At 37.2% G+C, this 23,422-nt stretch overlaps 1 protein-coding gene across 4 annotated transcripts in view; it reads left to right on the top strand.

Annotated features, from left to right (window-relative positions):
- The window catches only part of SLIT2 (slit guidance ligand 2), a 368,351-nt gene that overhangs the window by 320,868 nt on the left and 24,061 nt on the right, over positions 1–23,422 (top strand). For all 4 annotated transcript variants that reach the window (XM_019025924.4, XM_019025925.4, XM_055385658.2 and 1 more), the window contains 3 exons: positions 16,514–16,607; positions 22,428–22,565; positions 23,146–23,386. In XM_019025924.4, coding sequence (XP_018881469.1) covers positions 16,514–16,607; positions 22,428–22,565; positions 23,146–23,386 — 473 coding nt within the window. The remainder of the gene's footprint in view (positions 1–16,513; positions 16,608–22,427; positions 22,566–23,145; positions 23,387–23,422) is intronic.

The following is a 23,422-nucleotide window of genomic DNA, read 5'->3' on the forward strand; positions in this document are numbered from 1 at the left end:
TGCTAATCTGAATGAGGTGGAAAAAGGTTAGTTGCCTTTTAAGTCTATTATGATTTTCATTTTAGTCTCCCTCTTTCTTGTAAAGTTACATAGATTTCACTGCGTGTACACAGTAAAAAGGAATGTTGACAAAATATAAAATCTGAAAACAATATGCCAAATCAGTCAGTCAGATCTTTAATCTATGCATCGCTATGACAAACAGTATAAAATGGGCCTCTGAAATGCAATTTATCTATTGTTAGAAGACAATGAATAGAAACTTTTTGAGTGGGAAGAAGGGGTGGCTAGAATAAGGGACTAATATAAATTTTTTAAATTTTCTACTTGTCTATATTCTTTCACTTTTTAAATATATCACAAACATATTATTTTTGGAATGAAAAACGTAGGTTATTTAGTACTGTAGATAAGGCTGTAGATAGAAAAATTTTTAAGTAAGACTGTTCCCATAACTTTAAGCAAATATCTTTAGTAACATGTAACATGAAAAATATTTGAAGGTGTATACATTTATTGAAACACTTTATGAAATAAATATTATGAAGCCCAAGAAGTTGACTTATAAATTTGTGTTATAGGATACCGTGACTACTAGGTAGTATGTTTAAGCATAAAAATGCCATATTTAATTATTGACGTCAATATGGGCCACCGGGCTCCCAAAATACATCAGGGCCCAAGAACGTGAGTCGTAGAATTATTTTATTTATTTATTTATTTATTTATTTATTTATTTATTTATTGAGATGGAGTCTCACTCTGTCGCCCAGGCTGGAGTGCAGTGGCGCAATCTCGGCTCACTGCAAGCTCCACCTCCCAGGTTCACGCCATTCTCCTGCCTCAGCCTCCCAAGTAGCTGGGACTACAGGTGTCCGCCACCATGCTTGGCCAATTTTTTGTATTTTTAGTAGAGACGGGATTTCACCGTGTTAGCCAGGATGGTTTCGATCTCCTGACCTCATGATTCACCCGCCTCAATCTCCCCAAGTGCTGGGATTACAGGTGTGAGCCACCACACCTGGCCTGAGTCATAGAATTATTAGAGTGATAGCCATGTCTGGGAAATCATCATGGAATATTTATGAAACGTTATCTTAAAGACTCAGAGTTTTAACTAATTACATTGGATTTTTAATTATTCAGCTTACCAAAAGTCTTCAAGTACCAAATGCTGGCACAGTCTCCTAAAAGGCACACAATGTGTGCTTGTCTTGATAGCTCCAGTTGTATCTGAAGCATTTGCAGTTGGATTATGAGGATAATAAGGAAGTTATAGACTGGGCGCAGTGGCTTACGCCTGCAATCCCAGCATTTTGGGAGGCCGAGGCAGGTGGATCCTTTGAGCCCAGGAGTTTGAGACCAGCCTAGGCAACATGGTGAAACCCTGTCTCTACTAAAAATACAAAAATGAGCAGGGCGTTGCGGCACAAGCTTGTAGTCCCAGCCACTTGGGAGGCTGAAGCAGGAGAATCGCTTGAACCTAGGAGGCAGAGGTTGCAGTGAGCCGAGATTGTGCCAGTGCACTGCAGCCTGAGCAAGAGAGTGAGACTCGCTTTCAAAAGAAAAAAAAAAAAAAAAAAAGGTTATTATATAGCAGGTCTCTCTGTCTTCTCTTGCTATGGGCTTCATTTCCTCTGTTGCATTGTTTGGATGATTTACTGTGTTTGCTGACTTACTCTTACAGTGTGCAGAGTTAAGTTGAAAACCATGAAAACAAATGGTTTCATATTTTAGAATGTAACAGTGTAACATGTGCTATTCTCTGTGGATCAATGCATCTAATACCTTCCTGGGTCAAATGGCATCTTTTCTCTTTACAAGTACTAAGCAACTGATGGCCTGGGTCAGGGATGTCTAAGGTCTGAGTCTATCTCAGAAACATAATAGCAATTATTCCATCACAGGAATATGTCCTTAAATTGTTGTGTATACTCTTAGAAACAATCTTGGCAGTACAAGTGTTTTAAATCGCCATGTGGTTTCATGTGTTGACTAAATTTCATGCTTATGTTTATAAAAGCTCCCTTTTATTTCCAAGAATTTGCTGCTGACTGAATTTGCTTTTAAAAGCAGTCAAATCATTCTCTATATTTTCAATTCAAAACTTAATTGGAAATAGAATTTCCATTTTTTTCTAGCACCTGGGGGAATTGTCTTAAATAAAAAGAATGTATATCATTAGTCGATACATTGTTAATTTAAAAGAACTCTGCAGTTTATGTGAACAACACAAAGGTGGGCAAAAACTTCTATGAAACAACGATAAACCACTTATTCAAGGATATGCACCTTGTAAGTAGAGGCCCAGATGCAAACCCATGTCTCATTGGCCCCAAAGCATGCACTTTGAGGTGGGGGCCTCTGCTGGAGCCTGTCCCTTCTGCCTTGCTGCCTCCTTCCAGGCACGGCTTCTTTTCTATCTCACAATAGCTTATTTCTCATTCATGATTTATGCCAAACAAGCTTTCCTTCTGCTCTCCTGCTGTCTCTTCAGCTCGCTACGCACAATTGTCCTTATGTAAGGAAAGCTGTACCCACAAAATTCAAGTGCAGCCAAGCCGTCTATTTTATCTAGGTAGGAAAAAAGCATCAAATGAATGCCTGTACAATTAATGAATAAATTCCCCCCGAGAACTAGGCTACCTTTTATCCCATAAGGCAGGTGGTTAGTTTGTGTAGTAGGTAAGGGGAAAAGTTCGGGTTTCTCTTCCTGGCACGAATATTTATAAACTCTGGGACACCTCCCAGTCTTTTATTTTTCTTCTGTGAAAGAGGAATAATGATATCTGTCATATAACTCACATAGACATTTGAGAGTAACATGTAACTATGTATCGGAAAACACTTTGAATTGGTAAATGTCTATACTCTGGAAATATCGAAGGCTGCCGTGTAAGACAGGTTTAAATTTTGCATCATTTAATTCCAGCCATCATCACTACAGTGACATGGTTCAGATATATTTGATGCCATTCCTCATGGCAGAAGAATTCTTATGGGAATTCTTTATTCAATTTTTTATAAAGAAAATTACCTAAGGTAAATTATGTATAGAATGGAAATTTCTCTCCCCATATTGTTCAGTATTGTCTGTCTTTATTATTATTGTTTTTAATTTTACTTTGTATGCTCACTTCGTATAGAAAGATTTTATTTAGGGATAGGTCTTTGGTCCTCTTTGCCCCCATACACTACTTTGAAACATAAAGAAATACACAATGCTGAAGAGCTCTTGGATTTGGCTGAGTTGGATTTGTAGATTTTGTGTATATTTTTAGATTTTCGTGATCTCTTAGTAACAGTGACTTCTGTTTTTAATTCTGCTTCGAGATGTGTAAGGTCTTTATATCAAGGTCATTATAGTCGCGGACACACTTGTGAGCCTCAAATAAGGGAAACGTAAGTTGCCGTCTGTTTTTACTAGAGAGAATAATTTGGCAGCCTAATGATACTATGTGGTTTGTATTCATCCTCCAACCTTTTCAAAACTTTCTTAAATGCACTTTAATCTCAAAAAAAGTTTTAAAGATCTTGTTTGCTCTTTAGTTAATAGGCAGTGCCCATTGAGCCCAGAACAACAATTTAGCCTAAGCAAGTCTTATTCAATCTAATTTGAATTTATTTATTTTGAAAACTGAGTTAAATATTTTCTGAAGTTTCAGTAGCTGCTGGAATTGGCTATATTATTTAGCCTCAGTATTCCAATAAGGAAGTGCTGAAAAACACTTCATTTTCTGTTTGTTTATTTGGAGAGGTAAGTTTTTTTTTTTTTTTCATTTAAAAATATACCAGATGCTTATTGAGAAAATATCTTATGCAGGACACCATGCTAAGTATTGAAAGTGATACAAAAATCCATAAGACATTACCCTGATCTACTGAGCAAAACTCTTTGGCTTTGATTCTTTACTACAAGATCAGATCAGTTCAAATATTTCTCAGTACATAACCATCACTTCTCACATCCCAAGAACATTATTAATATAATATAGCTACTTTACTAGTTTGTAAGTAAAGAAAAACACTCCTTCTGAATATGGACACCGACCAATCTCCCGGACAGACTCAAGCAACTCATTTCATACCACTTAGAAAACAAAAATAGGAACCGAAAACTGATTTTCCCTCTTTGAAATGTCTTAACACCTACGTTTATAGCATATTTTCTTGAACCTTCCTATTTTGAATTATGATAAACTTTTATCTCACAGGGTTTCTCTATGGCAGCGTTCCGATTATGTACGTGTACCATTTTGCACCTATTGCACACAAAGATCACATCTGTTAATGGCTAATGTATCTTACGGGGCATCTGCCTGTGTTACTGTGTTGTGGTGCCTGGGATTATAACCTTGAGTATGTAACAAATAGGGCCTGCCTGGTTTAGCAAAAGAGGAGAAAATATATATACTTTTCTTTCAGGTCCAACTTAATGAAGCTGCCCTGTGATGACTCCCGTAATCTCATCAGCTATATCCACCCTGTGCTATAGATCATCAGTCACTCTGCCACACTGCATGGTCTGTAGGAGGAGAGAGAATGTTTCTGTTTCTATAAATAAAGAACAAATGGGAAATGTATACTTTTTAAAATCAGAATTGGATCAAATTTATAAAATTTGGTAATGATAAACATTCAGGTCCATTCATCTTAACCTTCCTCAAACATTCCACTTAAGTGCTGACAAGCGCAATTTCTTGATAATGAAGCTCATAGTCTCCATCCTCCATTGGAATGGTAATTGTTAGGCATAAAAATACAGTAGGGAAATCTGGAAATGAACAGTCTACCCATCTCATCCAGCCTGCAATGGCACACCTCGGGCTCACATCTCAGAACACAAATCTGCTATCAGTTTTTTAATTCTCTCTTTGCTTCCTTACATTGTTCTTTATGTGATCTGGGTCTCCATTAACATTTAAAAAGCATTTGCCTGCAAGAAGCAATCAAATAAGTGCTATCTTTCCTGTTTTTTTATCCAGCACTAGTTTGTGCCACTTTACTAGCGAATGCAATGGGAATGGAGAAATACAAAAATATAAATATAAAGGTATCCCATGCCCTCAAGTAGTGTACTTTTAAGAAATTAAATCATATTTTTTATCTATTAGGTTGCTTATTTTGATATCTTCCCTTGCTGAGTTAATTCAAAGAGAATAAAATTAGTACATTTATTCAAATCTTTCTTGAGTTTGACTGATTACATTTAACACTAGAATTCTGGTCCAGTTATTCAGATTGCCATCCTAAATTTCTCCTTCATTATTATCAATATTAATAATTATTTCTTATAAAAAAACAGATTGTTACAAGTTACAGTAGGAATAAAAATGGGCTACAATATCAGCTCCAGTACCCTCGCCACCTCTTTCGTACATCTATGATATCCAGAATGGACTCAGATTTTTATCTATTTCAAAGAGAGAAGAAGCTAATCTAGTTACATTAGCAGAAGGTAGCAACAGTAGCAAGAGTTATGTGTGCCAGCAACACCATGTACTGCTATCTAAAATTATTTTGTTGTAGACATGCCCAATTTGAATTTAAAAAGCTAACTTTGGGGAAAATTAAAGAGAGATACTCAACATCCATTTAGTGTAAAACAAATTAATATTTTTAACAGTGATTTGAGTTGGAAAATTTCAGAAATCTTAATCTGGGGACAAAATGACCCACTTTTTTGATAAGCAGGCTTCCACCTTTTTGATAAGCAGGCTTTGAGGACTAAATAAGCCTAGATGAGACATCCCATTGCCCAGATTTCTTGGTAGATAGAAAGCAATTAATAGTCCAGCCAAGGCGGGCACAGTAGCTCATGCCTATAATCCTGGCACTTTGGGAGGCCGAGGCAGGTGGATCACGAGGTCAGGAGTTTGAGACCAGCCTTGCCAATATGGTGAAACCTTGTCTCTACTAAAAATACAAAAAAAAAAAAAATCAGCTGGGCGTGGTGGTGCGTGCCTGTAATCCCAGCTACTCAGGAGGCTGAGGCAGGAGAATTACTCAAACCCAGGAGGCGGAGGTTACACTGAGCCGAGATTGCACCACTGCACTTTAGCCTGGGTGACAGAGCAAGACTCCGTCTAGGGAAAAAAAAAAAAAAAATAGCCCAGCCAACAATTCTTCAAAACTTTCCTGTCTGTAATTAACACAGCTTATTTAGCAAAGAGAACAAATCTCTTCGGGATAATAATGTATTTCGCAACTGTATAATAGAGTTTTTAATAATAATTAAAAATAAAAATTTCATTCAGCCCAGTTTCTAGGCCGGGATGCTACACATATGTCAGTCATTAAGGAAACTTAACAGACAGTAGGAAATTAGATGTTGATCTTATTTCTCTAAATTTTCCATATAGGAACTTCTCCAGGGCAAAGCTTTGTCATACTCATCCTTCAATCATTTGCTAGATCTAGCACAAAAAATTTCTCCCAAGATGTGTAATGAAAATTACACTAAAGCAGCTTTTGTTGGTGAAATAAAAAAACCTCACTCTGAGAGAGTACATGTAAACTAATTATATAATCAGTAAATTTATTTTTAAACTATTCTTACTCATTTCGGGAAACATTTATTGTTAACTCTCATGGACCATATACTATCTTCATTATTCATTCATTTGTCAAAAAATTACTATAGTTAAGAAATTTCAACAATGCTTAATGAGTTAAAGCAGTATTTTTTAAAGAAAAAGTACATTTAAGAAATTTGACAGTATGTACAGGAAATGTAAATCAACTCAAATATTCTCCAAATATATATATAATATATATATTTAATATAATGTAATATATCATATATCATATATATATTATATATCATATATATTATATATAATATATATATTATATATTATATATGATATATAATATATATTATATATTATATATATTATATTTAAATATATATTATATATTATATATTATATATTATATATAATATATAAATATATATTATATATAATATATATTATATATATATATTTGAGACCATGTCTGGCCTAGGCTGGAGTGCAGTGGCATGATCTGAGCTCACTGCAACCTCTGCCTCTCAGGTTCAAGCGATTCTCTTGCCTCAGCTTCCCAAGTAGCTGGGATTACAGATGTGCACAACCATGTCCAGTTATTTTTTGTATTTTTAGTAGAGACAGGGTTTCACCATGTTGACCTCAGGTGATCCACGCACCTCGGCCTCCTGTAGTGCTAGGATTACAGGCATGAGCCACTGTGCCTGGTTGATATAATGTAAAGTAATAAAACACTTTCAGGATTATTTTTATACTTAATGATAGTATATATATATTATGTGTGTGTGTGTATGCACATAAGTAGTTAATAATTGCTGTTGAAGTTCAAAATCATCTGCAAACTTACCATAAAGCTGATGGCACAGGCATTCGACTCACTTTCTCTTCTTCAAGACACAGTAGTCTATGATTATCTTGCCTTTGCCATCTCTAAGACCTTGAAGAGGAGAATTGTTGTTATTATTTGGATAGCCTGTCCTGCAAGCCCTAACTGCTAACACCAGCTCCCCTCCAACAGAGGAGTAAGTGATGATTGGTCCAAGTCAAGCACAACTCACAGTGCTTTGCAGAGAGACCTCTGGCCACAGCAGCAAATGTAGAGCTAATCTACACTACTGTGCTCCACTTACATCTTGACTCTCTTGAAGCACGGGGAGCCTTGTCATGGAGCACTCCTTCTCCTTTGCGCACCACTTATTACAGACTGACTGTTGGAGAAGCTCATAGTCCTAAAAGAAAACTTGAGACAAAGGAGAGGACAGCTACATGAAATAAAATGAGAGGAAAAAGACGTAAAAATGAAAAAAGAAAAAAAAAAAGAAAAAGGAAGAAATAGTGGCGTTAAGTTGAAAGTTTTATTCTCCTCTGTAAACTTCCAGTGATTTGGAATTTACTACCTGTATTGTTTTGCTGGGGCTGCCATAACAAATTACTGCAAACTGGAGGCTTAAACAGCAGAGTTTTATTGTCTTACAGTTCTGGAAGCTAGAGGTCTGAAATCAAGGTGTCGATTCCTGCCAAGGATTGTGAGGGAAATGTCTCTTCCAGGCCTGTCTAGTTGGCTTCTCCCTGTTTTTCATATCATCTTCCCTCTATGCCTGTCTTTCTTGGTATCCAGGTTTCCCTTTTTGATAACACAAGCCATATTGGATTAGGGCCTATCCTAATGACTTTATTTTAACTTGATTTCCTCAGTAAAAACTCTATCTCAAAATAAGGTCACAACCTGAGGTACTAGAGGACTCAAACATATTTTGTTTTGAGAGACACAGTTGAATCCTCAACACCACATCACTGTATTTTAAACTCTGTTTGCACCAGAAAACGTGGTCTTCCTCCACTGTTCTCCATGTCACCAAAAGGTAATTCCCAATATATGTACCCAAATCATAGACATTCTAGACAACTCCCTCTCTCTCTTTCCCCCATGTTTATTCAGTCCATCACAAAGTCCCATCTGTTTTGCTTCCTAAACACTACTTTGGGCCATGTATATCTCCACCCCACCCCTACCCTGTACAAGTGGTCACCTCTCACGTGCACTTGTATCCCCACTTATGCAATCTGCCGTCCTCCACTGGAGACAGAGTTCTCTCTCTCTCTCTCTCTCTCTTTCTTTCTTTCCAGAATTTCGCTCTTCATTGCCCAGGCTAGAGTAGTGCAGTGGTGCAATCTCTGCTCACTGCAACCTCCACCTCCCGGGTTCAAGCAATTCTCCTGTCTCAGCCTCCCAAATAGCTGGGATTATAGGCACCCACTACCACACCTGGCTAATTGTTGTATTTTTAGTAGAGACGGGGTTTCACCATCTTGGCCAGGCTGGTCTCAAACTCCTGACCTCAGGTGATCTGCTCGCCTTGGCCTCCCAAAGTGCTGGGATTACAGGAGTGAGCCACTGTGCCCGGCCAGAGTGCTCTTTTCAAAGTGCAGATGTCATCTGGCCATGCCCCGACTCAAAACCTTTCAGTGGGAGCCTATTATTCATAGAATGAAGACCTTCGACCCTGTGGCCCGGCCAGCCTCTGGGGCTCCTCTGGCACCATGTTTTCCCGGGCTCACTCCCCATCTCTCAGGGCTCCTGTTCTTCATGCTGCCTCCTGCAGAAGCCTCTGTCAGAGCTCTTCATTCTCCACTTCACCCTTGCCTCTGAGTCTCACCTCTTCAGAAGAATCTCTCCTGTCCTTCTTCAGAGGAAACAGTCCCTCTCTAGAGCCCCATAAAATGTTCCTGCTTAGCATTCAGCACAGAGGCAATTTTATGCATATAGTAGTCCCCTCGTTATCTGCAGGTGATACATTCCAAGACCCTCAGTAGATGCCTGAAACCACAAATAGTACTGAAGCCAGTTGCTATCAATCAGAACATGTTTCTGTTCATGTCTTTCAACCCACACACTGAATCCCTCTTCATCCCAAGTAAGCCCTTAGCATGCATGGTGGCTGTAACTTTTGCAGTTTGAGGTATGACAGCAAAACTAGTATGAATTTCTTTTTTCATTGTTCACAACTTTGCAGAGATAGGAGATTCATTTTTGCTGTAGATCTTAGCAACCTCAGTGTACAGTTTTTCTCTCTTTCCTTGTTAAGTTAAGAACTTTTACCTTTTCACTTAAAGGAAGCACTTGACAGTTTCTCTTGGGCTTGTCCAAATTACCAACATCACTACTCTTGCACTTTGGGGCCATTATTAAGTAAAATAAGGTTTCCTTGAACAGGATGACTGTGATACCACGACAATAGATTTGATAACTGAGATGGCTCATAAGTGACTGATGGGCAGGAGGCTTCTTCAGCCAGATACCCTGGATAGAGATAATTTACGTGCTGGGTGTGATGGAGCAGAATGGAACAAGATTTCACCAAGCTACTCAGAACTCATGCAATTCAAGACTACGAATTGTTTATTTCTGGAATTTTCCATTTAATATGTTTTGGCCGCTGTTAACAGTGGGGAACTGAAACCACAGAAAACAAAACTGCCGATGAAGGGGGACTACTTTACTTGGGAAATTACTGAATTAATATCTTTCTCCTCCTCCTCTCATACATAAACTCTGTGGAAATAGGAATAGTTTGTTGTTGTTGTTGTTTACCATTATACTTCTAGCATTGGTAGAGGTCCCCATTCATAGTTGGGACTCAAAATATATGGTGATGTTAAAAATCTGATTTGCTGTTTTAATTATTTGAAAAAGCTATAGGCAGATCATTCTGTAAGTATCAGGGAAGAGCTTTGTAGAATAGTTCTAAAACTATTTCAGTAAGTATGGTAACAAATTTAAACAAAAAGATAGCTTAAGATACTAGGAAGGAAGTAGAAATGAAGGCAATAGGAAGGGCCCCTTTGTGTTAAACAAGGAAGGAGCATTACAAACAGTTAGGTTCAGGCCGGGCACAGTGGCTCACGCCTGTAATCCCAAGACTTTGGGAGGCTGAGGTGGGTGGATCACCGGGTCAAGAGATGAGACCATCCTGGCCAACATGGTGACACCTCATCTCTACTAAAAGTACAAAATTTAGCTGGGCATGGTGGTGCACGCCTGTAGTCCCAACTACTGGGGAGGCTGAGACAGGAGAATCATTTGAACCCAGGAGGCAGAGGTTGCAGTGAGCCAAGATCATGCCACTGCACTCCAGCCTGGGCGACAGAGTGAGACTCCATCGCAAAAATAATAATAATAATAATAATAATAATAATAATAATAAAATAAAAAATAAAAAAAAAGTTAGGTTCATAGATCTAAAATGAAGCAGAAGGTAAGGCCAAACTCGAGGTATTATTTCTCATAAAAACCATCAATGTGCATTGAGGTTTCTTCCTCAGTGCAATAATACTCACAATATCGGTACCACAGGGGGCTCTGAACATATGCTGGCACTTTATTTTTACCACTGAATGAAGTAATGTTATTTTGTACAGCTAAGTGTGATACTCCCTCTGGTAACTTGCTGTCTGCATGATCCATATCTTCAGAAGCATTTTCCTTTTTATTGAAAAAAAGGGATTTTTTAAGAGCCACAGTTAACCTTACACATCTCTAATTCCAGAGCCTCAGTTTACAGATGAAGAACTGAGGCCGAGAACAATAAAATAGTTCTGTAACCAGTCAACTCTTGTATATTGCATACAACTGTAGAAGGCCATCCCAGACAATAATACAAGTAACCAAATGTCATTTTCCCCAATAAGAACAGTTACTTCCTGAGGTCTCTTTATGCTGATTCACTCTTCACTCCAGAGTATTATCAACTCTGATGATCCAGGTTTTTACTGTTCCACCTAGAAGGTGACCCATAACATTTATCATCCAAATCAGGGTAGTTATGTGAGTGCCCAGGCACACTATTGACAATTACGTTGGGACAACGGGTATAAACCAGGACGGTTGTACAAGCAAGAATGAATGGGCACATTACCACTCCATGAAATTTTTCAGAAGAAACACATTCACAGATATTCAGTAAGTAGCATTTTATCTCCTCTTCAAGAGTGAGTCTGAAAAATCATTCCCATTTAGAAGAGCGGGTATCACTTTTGGCACGCTCTTTCACAAATTGTAATAGTGTTACTGTAGAACTTGGTCATTTCTTGTGCTGTTGTGTCCCATATATAACCGACAGACAAAATCAGGAAGAGGTGACCTAAGAAATAGACAAAACTCTATACCTGTAATCCCAGCACTTTGGGAGGCCAAGGTGGGAGGATCAGTTGAGGTCAGGAGTTCGAGACCAGCATGCCCAACATGGTGAAACCCTGTCTCTACTTAAAATACAAAAATTAGCTGGGCATGGTGGCGTGTGCCTGTAATCCCAGCTACTCAGGAGGCTGAGGCAGGAGAATCACTTGAGCCTGGGAGGCAGAGGTTACAGTGAGCCAAGATCACGACACTGCACTCCAGCCTGACTGACAGAGCAAGACTCTATCTCAGAAAAAAAAAAAAAAAAAAAAAAAAACCTCTGTGTCAAAAAGATTCCTCTGTTTACAACATGTAGCACTTTTTCTTAAGTTCTGGCATTCGCAGATATTGGTTACCAGCAATATTTATTACCAGTTACAGTAGATCATTTACTAACCTCTCTTATCCTGAAGAGGTAACCATAGACCCCCTGATTGACCACTCTTTGTTTTCTCGCCAAAACATACACAACCAACATATATACATACACTCAGAATGCTTCAACCTCTTATCAACAAGAGATGAAAACTAGAATCATAAGGAAAATTAATTTGCTCATCTGATCAAAAGTGAAATCACAAATGCCAGGCAATGACTGTGTTCCACACTATTGGGAAATTTTAAGGGCCCATGGCTGAAAATAAATAAATAGGATTTCCTGGGATTTAGAGGAATGGGTCGAAGCCAGATCATGGAGTCAAGGCTTGCCTAGGCTCCTATCTCTTGAGAGGCTCATGGGCACCAACATTTAACCTATATTCAACCACATTGCCCCAAACCACTCCAATGGATTGACTTATCTTTCTTGATATCAGTTTAAACATATTAAGACCTGCTTATAGGGTAATCATGTACAACACTAACTCTGTATAGTCGAATAAAGAATATTTCCAGTTTTCCTTTCTGTCACCTCACACTTTATCATCTCTGAAAGGGAGGCAGCCATTGATAATATTATCTCAGTACCTGAGTCATCACAAAAGCAAACTCAATTCTCCTATTTTTTATTATTTTTCCACTAACTCAGTACTAGCTCTGACTACACTTAAAATAAAAACCAAGTAAAAATGGCATCATGTCCTCACAATACTATGAGGTTTGGGGGAACTTTTCAATATTGGTAACTAAAAATACATTAGCTGACTAATGTTAGTCATTTTATCTCTATTCTTCCTGGAAAACCAGTGCAGCTTTTGTCTAATTTCCTCTTACTGGTTGAGAAGTAGATATGCAGGCCAGTATTCATCTAAGGAGCTTGCTAAGTTTCCCTTCTTATATTGAGCTCCTGAATCTCGCCACTGTTGCACTCTTTTGAAAGCGGTCCTTAAGTATAGCAGAATCCAATATAATTAAGGAAAATTAAAGAAACAGTCCAATGAAAACATTCATGTTAATATTTAGTCAGGGAAAATTCACAGTAATGTTTAAAGAGAATAGTATAAGCTATGTTATTACTAATCATGAGTGAGTAATTAAGCAAAAAGTTACACTAATCTCTAAAGGCTAGAATGAAATCTGAGTTGACTACAGGTCAACAAGATAGAGCTCTTGCCTTAAAAAGCATGATTCCTCCTTTTAATAACTATTATTTGAGTATGTCAGCATACCACACTCTGGAAAAAACACAAAAGCAAATGTGGCAAGAATTTGCTACTCTTAGTGATTTTACAGTCGAGAAAAGAGAGTCAGATAAACACCAGTAATATAAAATGCACACATAACAGTGCAACCCTAAAACCTTACCTTATATGCTTGTAATGAATATTAAGTGACTGCATATTTATACAGTGTTTAAAACTGTTTAGCATACAGTAGTAGGCATGATATAAATGCTCATTAAGTACATAAATATATACCATATATATGTCATAAGATAGGCATAGTCAAACACGATATAAAATTAGAGATAGAGAAGAAATAGTTGAAAAGATCTGGCATGATTCCATAAAGAAGGGAACATATAATGGATGAGAAAAGTGACAACAGAATTGTGAAAGGATGTTATTAAAGCAAAAGGAGAAACCATTAGCCCCGTCATGGAGTTGAAATAAATTCAGGAAATAGTAAACAGACCCAGGTGATATGAATGTCGGGTGGAAGATTGGTCTTTAAAGCAAGTTAGGCAGTAATTGGATGCAGAAAATGTTTTTGTAATATTTGTTAGCATTATAATGTTCGGTGATAATAAAGAAAATCAAATCTTTTTTTTTTTTTACTGCTCTTGTCACCCAGACCGGAGTGCAGTGGCACAATCTCGGCTCATGGCAACCTCTGCCTCCCGGGTTCAAGCGATTCTCCTGCCTCAGCCTCCTGAGTAGCTGGGATTACAGGCCCCCGCCACCACACCCAGCTAATTTTTGTATTTTTAGTAGAGACAGGGTTTCACCATGTTGGCCAGGCTGGTCTCGATCTCCTGACCTCAGGCAATCCGCCCTCCTCAGCCTCCTAAGTACGGGGATTACAGGCATGAGCCACCATGCCTGGCCAAAAATCAAATCATTTTTGAAGTCGTCAACCTATCTTACTAAGGTCAGGTGTATAGCTATGTAATGGTCACAAAGAAGTATCATATACAATCTCAATAATGATTATTGCTATTTTGCTACTCTTAGAGAGATAAGGAATACTTGACATTGATGTAGTTTTTTATGTTCAAGTTGGCATGCTTAATCTTAAAGCTGTTGATTAGAGATTTAACAATCTGGTTAGCTAACAGTTTCTTGGAACTTTGTCCTTGTTCACTCCTTTACATTATCAAGTCTGTGAAGTAATTCCTTTTAGACAAGGGTCAACTCTCAGTTTTATTTTTTTAGAGATGAAATTCTCTGTCTCTGTTCTTTCCCTAGCTCAAGACTTTCTCTGCTGGTAGATTAAGAACTGATTAGGAGCAGAGTCCATTACATTCATCCTTGTAGCTCCAGCCTCTAGCACAACATCATGTAGTAAATCCTTATGGACTGTGACTTAGATTGGATGAATTGGGTTGGATTGTATCAGAGTAAATAAAGAATAAAACATTTCCCTTTATTATAATTTTAAAACCGTTTCTTATTTAAGCATAAAGTGAAAAGTACATAAAATGACATTTATTATGTATCTCAAATGGTCCTTCTTTACTATCAGTTTTTACAAACTGTCTTGGATAGATACTACTATAAACAGCCTATATCTCCATCAGATAGATTTGGTTAGAAACTGAAAGTGATTTCATCATAGTAGGCTGATAAAATATGATGAATGCATTTCATCAAGGTATCCAACTTAGAGTAATACTATTTGAAATCGCAAGCCTTTAAATAAAACCTGTTTAAAAATAGTTCATCATGCATATGTTGCTAAAAATCTTTTGTATCCCAGAAAACTTATAGAAGCAATATATGAGACTTACAGTGCAATTAGTTCTTTTTAAGAGACAGATAAAAACTAATATCATACACCAGATTGATGTAATAACTAGATGAATACATTTATTAATTTGCATCACGGGAAAAGACTCTTGAAGTCTAAATAATATGCCACATTTAGTTGTCAAGCAATGATTTCTACCAACTAGCAGTGTATTATTTTAAAAGGATCCTCTTGTAACAAAGGGGTGCTGTTACAAGGTGCACAAGCCTGAAATTTTAACAGATGCTGTTACAAATGACAGTTTTAGTAGTTTCCTGGAAATGAACAGCTGCCTATAGATGTGTCACTTTATTTGTCCATTTATTGCATATAAAACAATTCGAAAGTAGGAGTAAAGTAGAAAAGGTAAAAATAACTTAAAATGTATTATGTAAGTTAATATATATTATGTATATGAATACCTTTCCAGTCACCTTAATACTTTATGCCATAATTGGGAAAGTCTTCTAAATGAAAATTACATTTGGTCTAATGTATCTGAAATAATAACCATGTTATTTTTATCAGAAGAAATTTTCTAAAGAAATTATCAGTCATGTGATTCAACAAAGAGTACCTAGAATCTGCGTGGTTATGCCTTCAGCTCTCATTTGTTGATAAAGTTCTATTTCATGAGTTAGCTGACTTTCATGGAAAAAATATATGTTCCCTGTCTCTGGATTGAGTCTCCTTTTACTTTTTTCTTTATATGTCAGAGGATGTGGCTCTAAGTTTTCTGTTGAGCTGCGGCAATGATCCATAAGAAGAAAACCAAGTGTTTTTCTTTTAGACTTTTAAGACCGGAGACTATGAAGATTTGAGAATATTTTTTTCAAACATAAAACTATAGAATAAGCCAGGCATAAAAGGGTACATATGGAATGATTTCATTTATGTCAAGCTCAAAAACAGTCACAGCTAGCCTATGGTCTTGTCATGATAGTGATCCTCTTTGCAGGGACCGGGGGGAAGGCTTCTGGGGTGCTGGTACATGGTGTGTTTCTAGATGTGGGTGCTGGTGAGCTGAGTGGGTTCAGTTTGTGAATAATCATTAGCAATTTATTCATCCTTTGGGTCTATGCTATATATCAAGAAAAAAATCCAAAATAAACAACGCCATTGAAAAGCATTCAGATTTCCTTTTTCTAATTCCCATAGTATATTCTGAAGGTGCTCATATTAGTCACAGATCACAATAGTCCTGCTGTCCAAAATCACAACACTACTTAACAGCAGACCCAGAATTGGATAATGGACCACCTGGTTCCATGCCTTGTGGCTTTTGTTTTGGGTTTTTTGCTTTGTTTTGTTTTAAATCACAAGCTGCCCTAACCTCTAAGACCCATGACAATGACACAGTCTGCTGGCAGGAAGCCTGTTGACCTTTTTCTATGAGCTAACACTGTTTGCCCTGTTGCAGGTGAGTTGTGTGAGGAGAAGCTGGACTTCTGTGCCCAGGACCTGAACCCCTGCCAGCATGACTCAAAGTGCATCCTAACTCCAAAGGGATTCAAGTAAGTCAAAAGCTACCCTTTTGCTCACAGTCAGGGTAGGGGACCCATTATTTTAGGAGCCCTTCTTCTCCTTCATCCTTAGCTTCACACCTCTGCTCAGGATTAAAGGAACCTCTTCACTAGTATCAGTGACATTTTTTAAATGTTGATATACAATATGGACTTTTTTTTTTTTTTTTTTGAGATGGAGTCTCGCCCTGTCGCCCAGCTGGAGTGCAGTGGCGCGATCTCGGCTCACTGCAACCTCCGCCTCCCGGGTTCACGCCATTCTCCTGCCTCAGCCTCCCAGGTAGCTGGGACTACAGGCGCCCGCCACCATGCCCGGCTAATTTTTTGTATTTTTAGTAGAGACGGGGTTTCACCGTGTTAGCCAGGATGGTCTCGATCTCCTGACCTCATGATCCACCGGCCTCGGTCTCCCAAAGTGCTGGGATTACAGGCGTGAGCCACCGCGCCCAGCCCCGGACTTTTTGTTTAGTACACTAAAGAAAAATGAAAAAGGGTTTCCTTTTTATCCATGATTTTTTTTGTGAAGTCACCTAAGGCAATGAGCAGCCTTTGAAAATGCTTACTTAAATTTATTTGAAGGCCCAGCCGGTGACATTTGTAATGTCTTCTATGTGCTTCATTGTCTGAAGGTAAGTCTGTGGTAAAATAGAGAATTTGACTTTAATGTAATTGAAGATGTTACGGTCTGAAACAATAATTGGACTATCCAAGGTGAGAAAGATACAGTGACCATATATCTCAGGCTGCCCCAGGGAGTCCCAGGCTATGCCTGTGATGATCACTGTAGTTATTGATAGTGTCTCTTCCAACTTAAATATTTTTTGCATGGGGTGACAAAGCATTATAATCCCGCTAAGGGTACTCCCTTAAGTGAACACAGAACTTCAAAAATCACTTCCTTTTTCCTCCCCAGCAATATTCCTGAAATATGTTTGCTATCAAATTATGTGATTTCTTTGCCACCATCCTGTAATATTTTAAGGGTCTTTCAACAGCAACTTCTCTTTTTAGAGCTGGCAGTAGTTTAGAGATCATCTAGTCTTCATTTAAACATGAGGAAACCATGGCCCGGAGAGGTTAGTTGACTGTCCAGAGATCTTAAGGTTATTTATTGGCAGAGCTAGAGCTAGGATTTATACTTACCAGTTGGGTGATTTTTCTACTATGTGTTACCTATAAGAAATTTTATAGTTTATTCACATTACAGTTGGTATTGTATAGCAAATAGGCTGGATTCTTAGGAATTACACAGTCGGGTACAGGGGTTGAGCTGTGCTTTCATCAGACAGCTAGCAAATAGCATTATTTGTTCCTTCAAGCAATATTTATTGAGTGCCTGCCATGGCCACAGCACATGGTAATAATACCATCTTATGATTTTGTAGTCCTTTATAGCTATTCACCTTCACTTAATTCATCTTCTTAGAGAAATGACCCAAGCTCAATTGCCATAGAATTCAGAGAATTAACAATTAACGCAGGTCGGGATGAATTTTATAAGAGAAGATGGAATTTGAGCTGGATTGCTAAGATATTTGTACTTACCGAACAGATCATCAGATATTTTAAGTCGGGTGGGAGAGTGGGGTCAGAATCGCCAGATCCCCACTGCTTTTCAAATATCAATCTAAATTAAATATTTATTCTCAAGCTTTCTTTTGACAATGTGCTTTTGCTTTAATTTGGTTTAAAATCCAAAAATGTAGAATATGTAGGTACAGTTGTAGCACCTGCTAATTCCCTACAATGTCTTTTTGAAAAAGGAAAGAATAAATTTGATTCTATTTTGCATTATATTTTAGTTTACAACCCTAGGCAAAAACCCAGTGTTATTCCATTTTCACTTTATACAAAACTTTATATTATATTTTATTCAACCAAACACTGTAGGTAAGTTGTTTTTAGTCTTCATATCAATGATGCACTCACAATTTAATTTGGCAAATTGAAAACACATCACTTACATAATAAATATCATTTCTTAGAGAAATTAGCTAGTAAGGAAAGTTTTCCAGAACTGCTCATCTGCTGAACAGATGTGACAGTACTTTGTGCATTGTAAGTATAAGATAAAGTATTAGTAAGACTTAATTGAAACTATTAGAAAGTGAGTTTGTCTGCAAAAAGACTAATCCTTAATTAAATATCTCCTCTCGCTATCAAATAAATTAGACACTCTTAAAAGTGCATTTTGCTGCATTATGGACTAACTGATTTGGAAATCCACTGTTTTCCATCATAGTTTGTAAGCTCATTTCATAGCTGTATGTATGTAGTTTAGCAGAAAACAGGTTAAGTCAGTGTGTGTGCTGTTACTCCCGACATTGTGGGAAAGGTAGCTGTGGAAAGAAAATAGACTTAAAAATCAAATGATGTGAAGCTGCTAAAGAAAATCTCTACTGACAAATGTTGTTTAGACAAGTTATGCTATGCTACTTCAACTTCATTTTCTTATTACTAAGCTAACAGAGCTGGTTTTACTTTTATTGCTTTATTATATACCTCATAAATCTCCCAAATTGCTTTGAGATATTTTTAGACTATGATATGCCATAAGCAGTATTTTCAAACATGCATCTTACATAGCCAGCTTTGGGCTTCTAAACAGTGTATTTTATGTTCTTTGCTTCTTCCTCTCTCCTTGTCAGATAATAGAGTTGAAGGAATGTGATAGGTTTTATTGATAATACAAACTAAGGAATTCTTATTTAAATTTTTTCTTTCTGTTTTGAAACTCAGTCTGAGGAGCAAAAGAAAGACAAAAATGTTGGACATAATGTAACTCCAAGCTCTAATGGTCTTGAAAAATAGTATTTGGAGAGAAGGGAATATAAAATAGCTCTTAGACAGCCGCTATGGTGGATGTGTGGTTCTCTTATCTTTCACTTTGATTTCTTTTTTCAGATAAATAATTCAGAGTGTTTCAAAGCATTTCTTCTTTCTTTTAATGCTTGGCACTTCAACAGCTCTGCTCACATTAACATTGATGGAAGTTCTCTTCTCGGGCCTTGTCCATCTCTTTGAGAATGTATATGGCCACTTAGAGTCCATTTAACTTCAGACTTGTTGTTTACTTTGCTTTGCTATGATTTAGCATTAAAACCAACTGGCTGCAAAGCAAGCATGCTTATGCAGTGAGCTCATTTTATTTCTTAATTCATAGATGCAGAGCTGAAAGTCTGTTTGCTACTCTTAGAGGCTATATACTCCCATTTGTTTTAATTCATCCGCTCTCCAGCAACTCTCAAATCCTGATTTAGCATTTTCAGACAAAACCTTAGGCATTCAGTAATGCCACATTCACTTGGGTGTTTTTAATTATCCTTACTTCAAATCCTAATAGCTTTGAAATAGAAAAGTGGATAATTAATACAGACTAAACCATAAAAGCTTTTATAGAATTATAAAGATGTATATAGAGAATTATTTTAAAAACCAGCCATTTATAGAACATGCATTATATATAAAAACTATACTAATTAATTTACAGATGGATGCATTTAATCTTTAAATAAACCTGTGAGGTGGAATTATATACGTGTTAAAGATGAGGAAAATAACACTTACAGAGATTAAGTAATTTAGTCAATATTATATACACTTTATGCTAAGTGAAATAAGCCAGACATAGTAAGACAAATACCGGATGATCTCACTTGTATGTGGAATTTTAAAAAGTCAAACTTATAGAAAAAGAGAGTAGAAGAGTGGTTACCAGGAATTGGGGTGGGGAAAATGGGAAGATGTTGGTCAGTGGCACAAATTTTCAGTTACAAGATGAATAATAAGTTCTAGAGATCTAATATCACAGCATGGTCACTATAGTTAATACTGTATTATATACTTCAAATTTGCTCAGAGAGCAGATCTGAAATATTTTCACCACAAAAGGAAAAGGGTACCTATGGGAGGTGATGGATATGTTAATTAGCTTGACTGTGGTAATTATTTCACAATGTATGTATGTGTAAAACATTACCATGTACATCTTTAAAATATAAAGATTTTATTTTTCAATTATATCTCAATAAATCTAGAATAAAATAAAGTTGATAACGTACAATTAAGAATGAAGCCGGGGTACAAACACAGTTCTGTAAAACCTGAATTCTGCAAAGCCTGAATTCTGCAGAGCTAAGTTATAGTTTTCTCATATGTACACATATGTATACACATATACATACACTTCTACATACACACATACATATGTGTGTATGTATATGTATATGTATATACACATGTACATATATATGCATATATACACACATACATATGTATGTATGTGTGTATATGTATGTACATGTGTGTATATACATACATATGTATGTGTGTATATATGTATGTGCATGTACATGGGTATATACATATACATATACATACACACATATGTATGTGTGTATGTAGAAGTGTATGTATATGTGTATATATATATATGTGTATATATGAGAAAACTATGACCTAGCTCTGCAGAATTCAGGCTTTGCAGTTATGTGTATATGTATGTGTATGTGTGTGTATATATATATAAAGTCAGTGAACCCTCTCTTAAACTCAAATCAAAAACACTCTTGGAAGCCAATGTGTAAGCCTAATAAATCACAACAGGAGAGTGTTGAGGAAAAGGTGGAGGGTAGAGGGAGGCTTCCAGAAGACCCCTCCTCATAGATGGCCATACCTGTAGGGATTCTATGGTCCCCTATAGGTCCACAATGCAGTTTGAAAACTGCTGCACGTGCCACACTGCCTTTCTTCATGCAGCTATAAAGTCCTGCATCCTTGGTATCATAACTAGAGATCCCAGTGGTCAGCACTAGAGAAGTACAGGTTTAAAGGGAGCCTGTGGAATTAATTATTCAATAGCATAGTGCAGTGGTTAGAAATACAAGCTTTCTTGTTAGATTGCTTGAGTTTGATTCCTGGCTGTGGCACTTAGAAGTTGAGTGTTTGGGGGCAAATTGCTTCACCTCTTTGTTCCTTAGTCTCCTCACCTGTAGAGTGGGCAAAGTAATACCACCAATATCACAGGACTGTGGAGAGTATTCAGTGAATCCATAGATGCCACATGGTTAGAGCAGGGCCAGAGGAAGTGCTTAGTGAATGTCAGCTGTATTATTACTCCTGGTTCCTCACCATCAATGCAGCCAAGACCCTTTACCACCATGGTGAACAGGCTGAAAACTGTCCATGGGATTGGCCCCGTGAATTTTCTATCAGTTCTTCTATCCTAACCCATTATGTCAGTCCCGTTCTTCTATAATGAGTATCTGGATTCATTGTGAATTAGGGTATTTAATATTAATATATTTGCTTTTCTTAAAATAATACCTTGTTCTGATGTATCTAGTCTCTATTGTAAAATTAAAAATGTTGATCTTTTTTTAAATATGTTTAATATTTCCAGCAAATTTTACAACATAGCACTTTTATAATCTCAATGATCAAATGGATTAGGCCAAACTGAAAATATAGGGCACTGTAAGCAAACAAAATGGGGAGAAAGAAAGGAAGGAAGAGGGAGGAGAGTGGGTGGGAGGGAGTGACCCTGCTACAATTACCCTGTTCTTATTTGGACTGTGGATGTTCACTATCATCAAGGAGATAAAATCACTATTTCTCTGGTAGATCACAGTGATAGAACATAGAACATACTGCAGAACAGTTTGATTTTCTAGGTATCCATTAATGTGGGGGCTCTATGAGCCTATTCTAAATAAGTATTTTAAAGATGGTGCCATTGTGTCTAGATAAAATGCATTGTTTACTTATTTTGGCTCAGTTGGGTTTGAAACCATTACCTGCTTGTTCCAACAGATGTGACTGCACACCAGGGTACGTAGGTGAACACTGCGACATCGATTTTGACGACTGCCAAGACAACAAGTGTAAAAACGGAGCCCACTGCACGGATGCAGTGAACGGCTATACGTGCATATGCCCCGAAGGTTACAGGTAAAAGCAGAAATGAATAAGACCTAGTGTTCAATAAGACCTAGCACAACAGGGTGACTATAGTCAGTAATAGTGTAATCGTACATTTTAAAATAACTAAAAGAGTATAACTGGATTGTTTGTAACACAAGGATAAATACTTGAGGGGATGGATACCTCATTTAACATGATGTGATTATTATGCATTACATGCCTGTATCAAAATACCTCATTTACCCCATAAATATATACACTTACTAGGTACCCACAAAAATTAAAATAAAAAAATTTTAAGACAAAAAACGTAGAACTTACAGAAGCAAAGAGTAGAATGAGGGTTACCAAAGAGGAGGACAGAGGGATGGTGTTTGGGGAGATGTTGGTCAAAGGGTACAAAGTGTCATTTAGACAGGATGAGTAAGTTTGGAATATCTATTGTACAGCACAGTGATGATTTTGTTTAATAGTTAAGAATACTTGAAAACTGGAAAAACAAGGAAGTGCACATATATAATATACAGTTATGTTATACAGCTCTCAATTCAGATTGGCAATTAAGTAAAATCGTACCAACTTATTTTTTTTCCTCCTTATTCTTCAGTGGCTTGTTCTGTGAGTTTTCTCCACCCATGGTCCTCCCTCGTACCAGCCCCTGTGATAATTTTGATTGTCAGAATGGAGCTCAGTGTATCGTCAGAATAAATGAGCCAATATGTCAGTGTTTGCCTGGCTATCAGGGAGAAAAGTGTGAAAAATTGGTCAGTGTGAATTTTATAAACAAAGAGTCTTATCTTCAGATTCCTTCAGCCAAGGTTCGGCCTCAGACGAACATAACACTTCAGGTAAGAGATCTCTCTCTATGGAGAGATGATCGGATC

Source organism: Gorilla gorilla, chromosome 3 (genome assembly GCF_029281585.2).
Source record: "Gorilla gorilla gorilla isolate KB3781 chromosome 3, NHGRI_mGorGor1-v2.1_pri, whole genome shotgun sequence".
Taxonomy (NCBI): domain Eukaryota; kingdom Metazoa; phylum Chordata; class Mammalia; order Primates; family Hominidae; genus Gorilla; species Gorilla gorilla.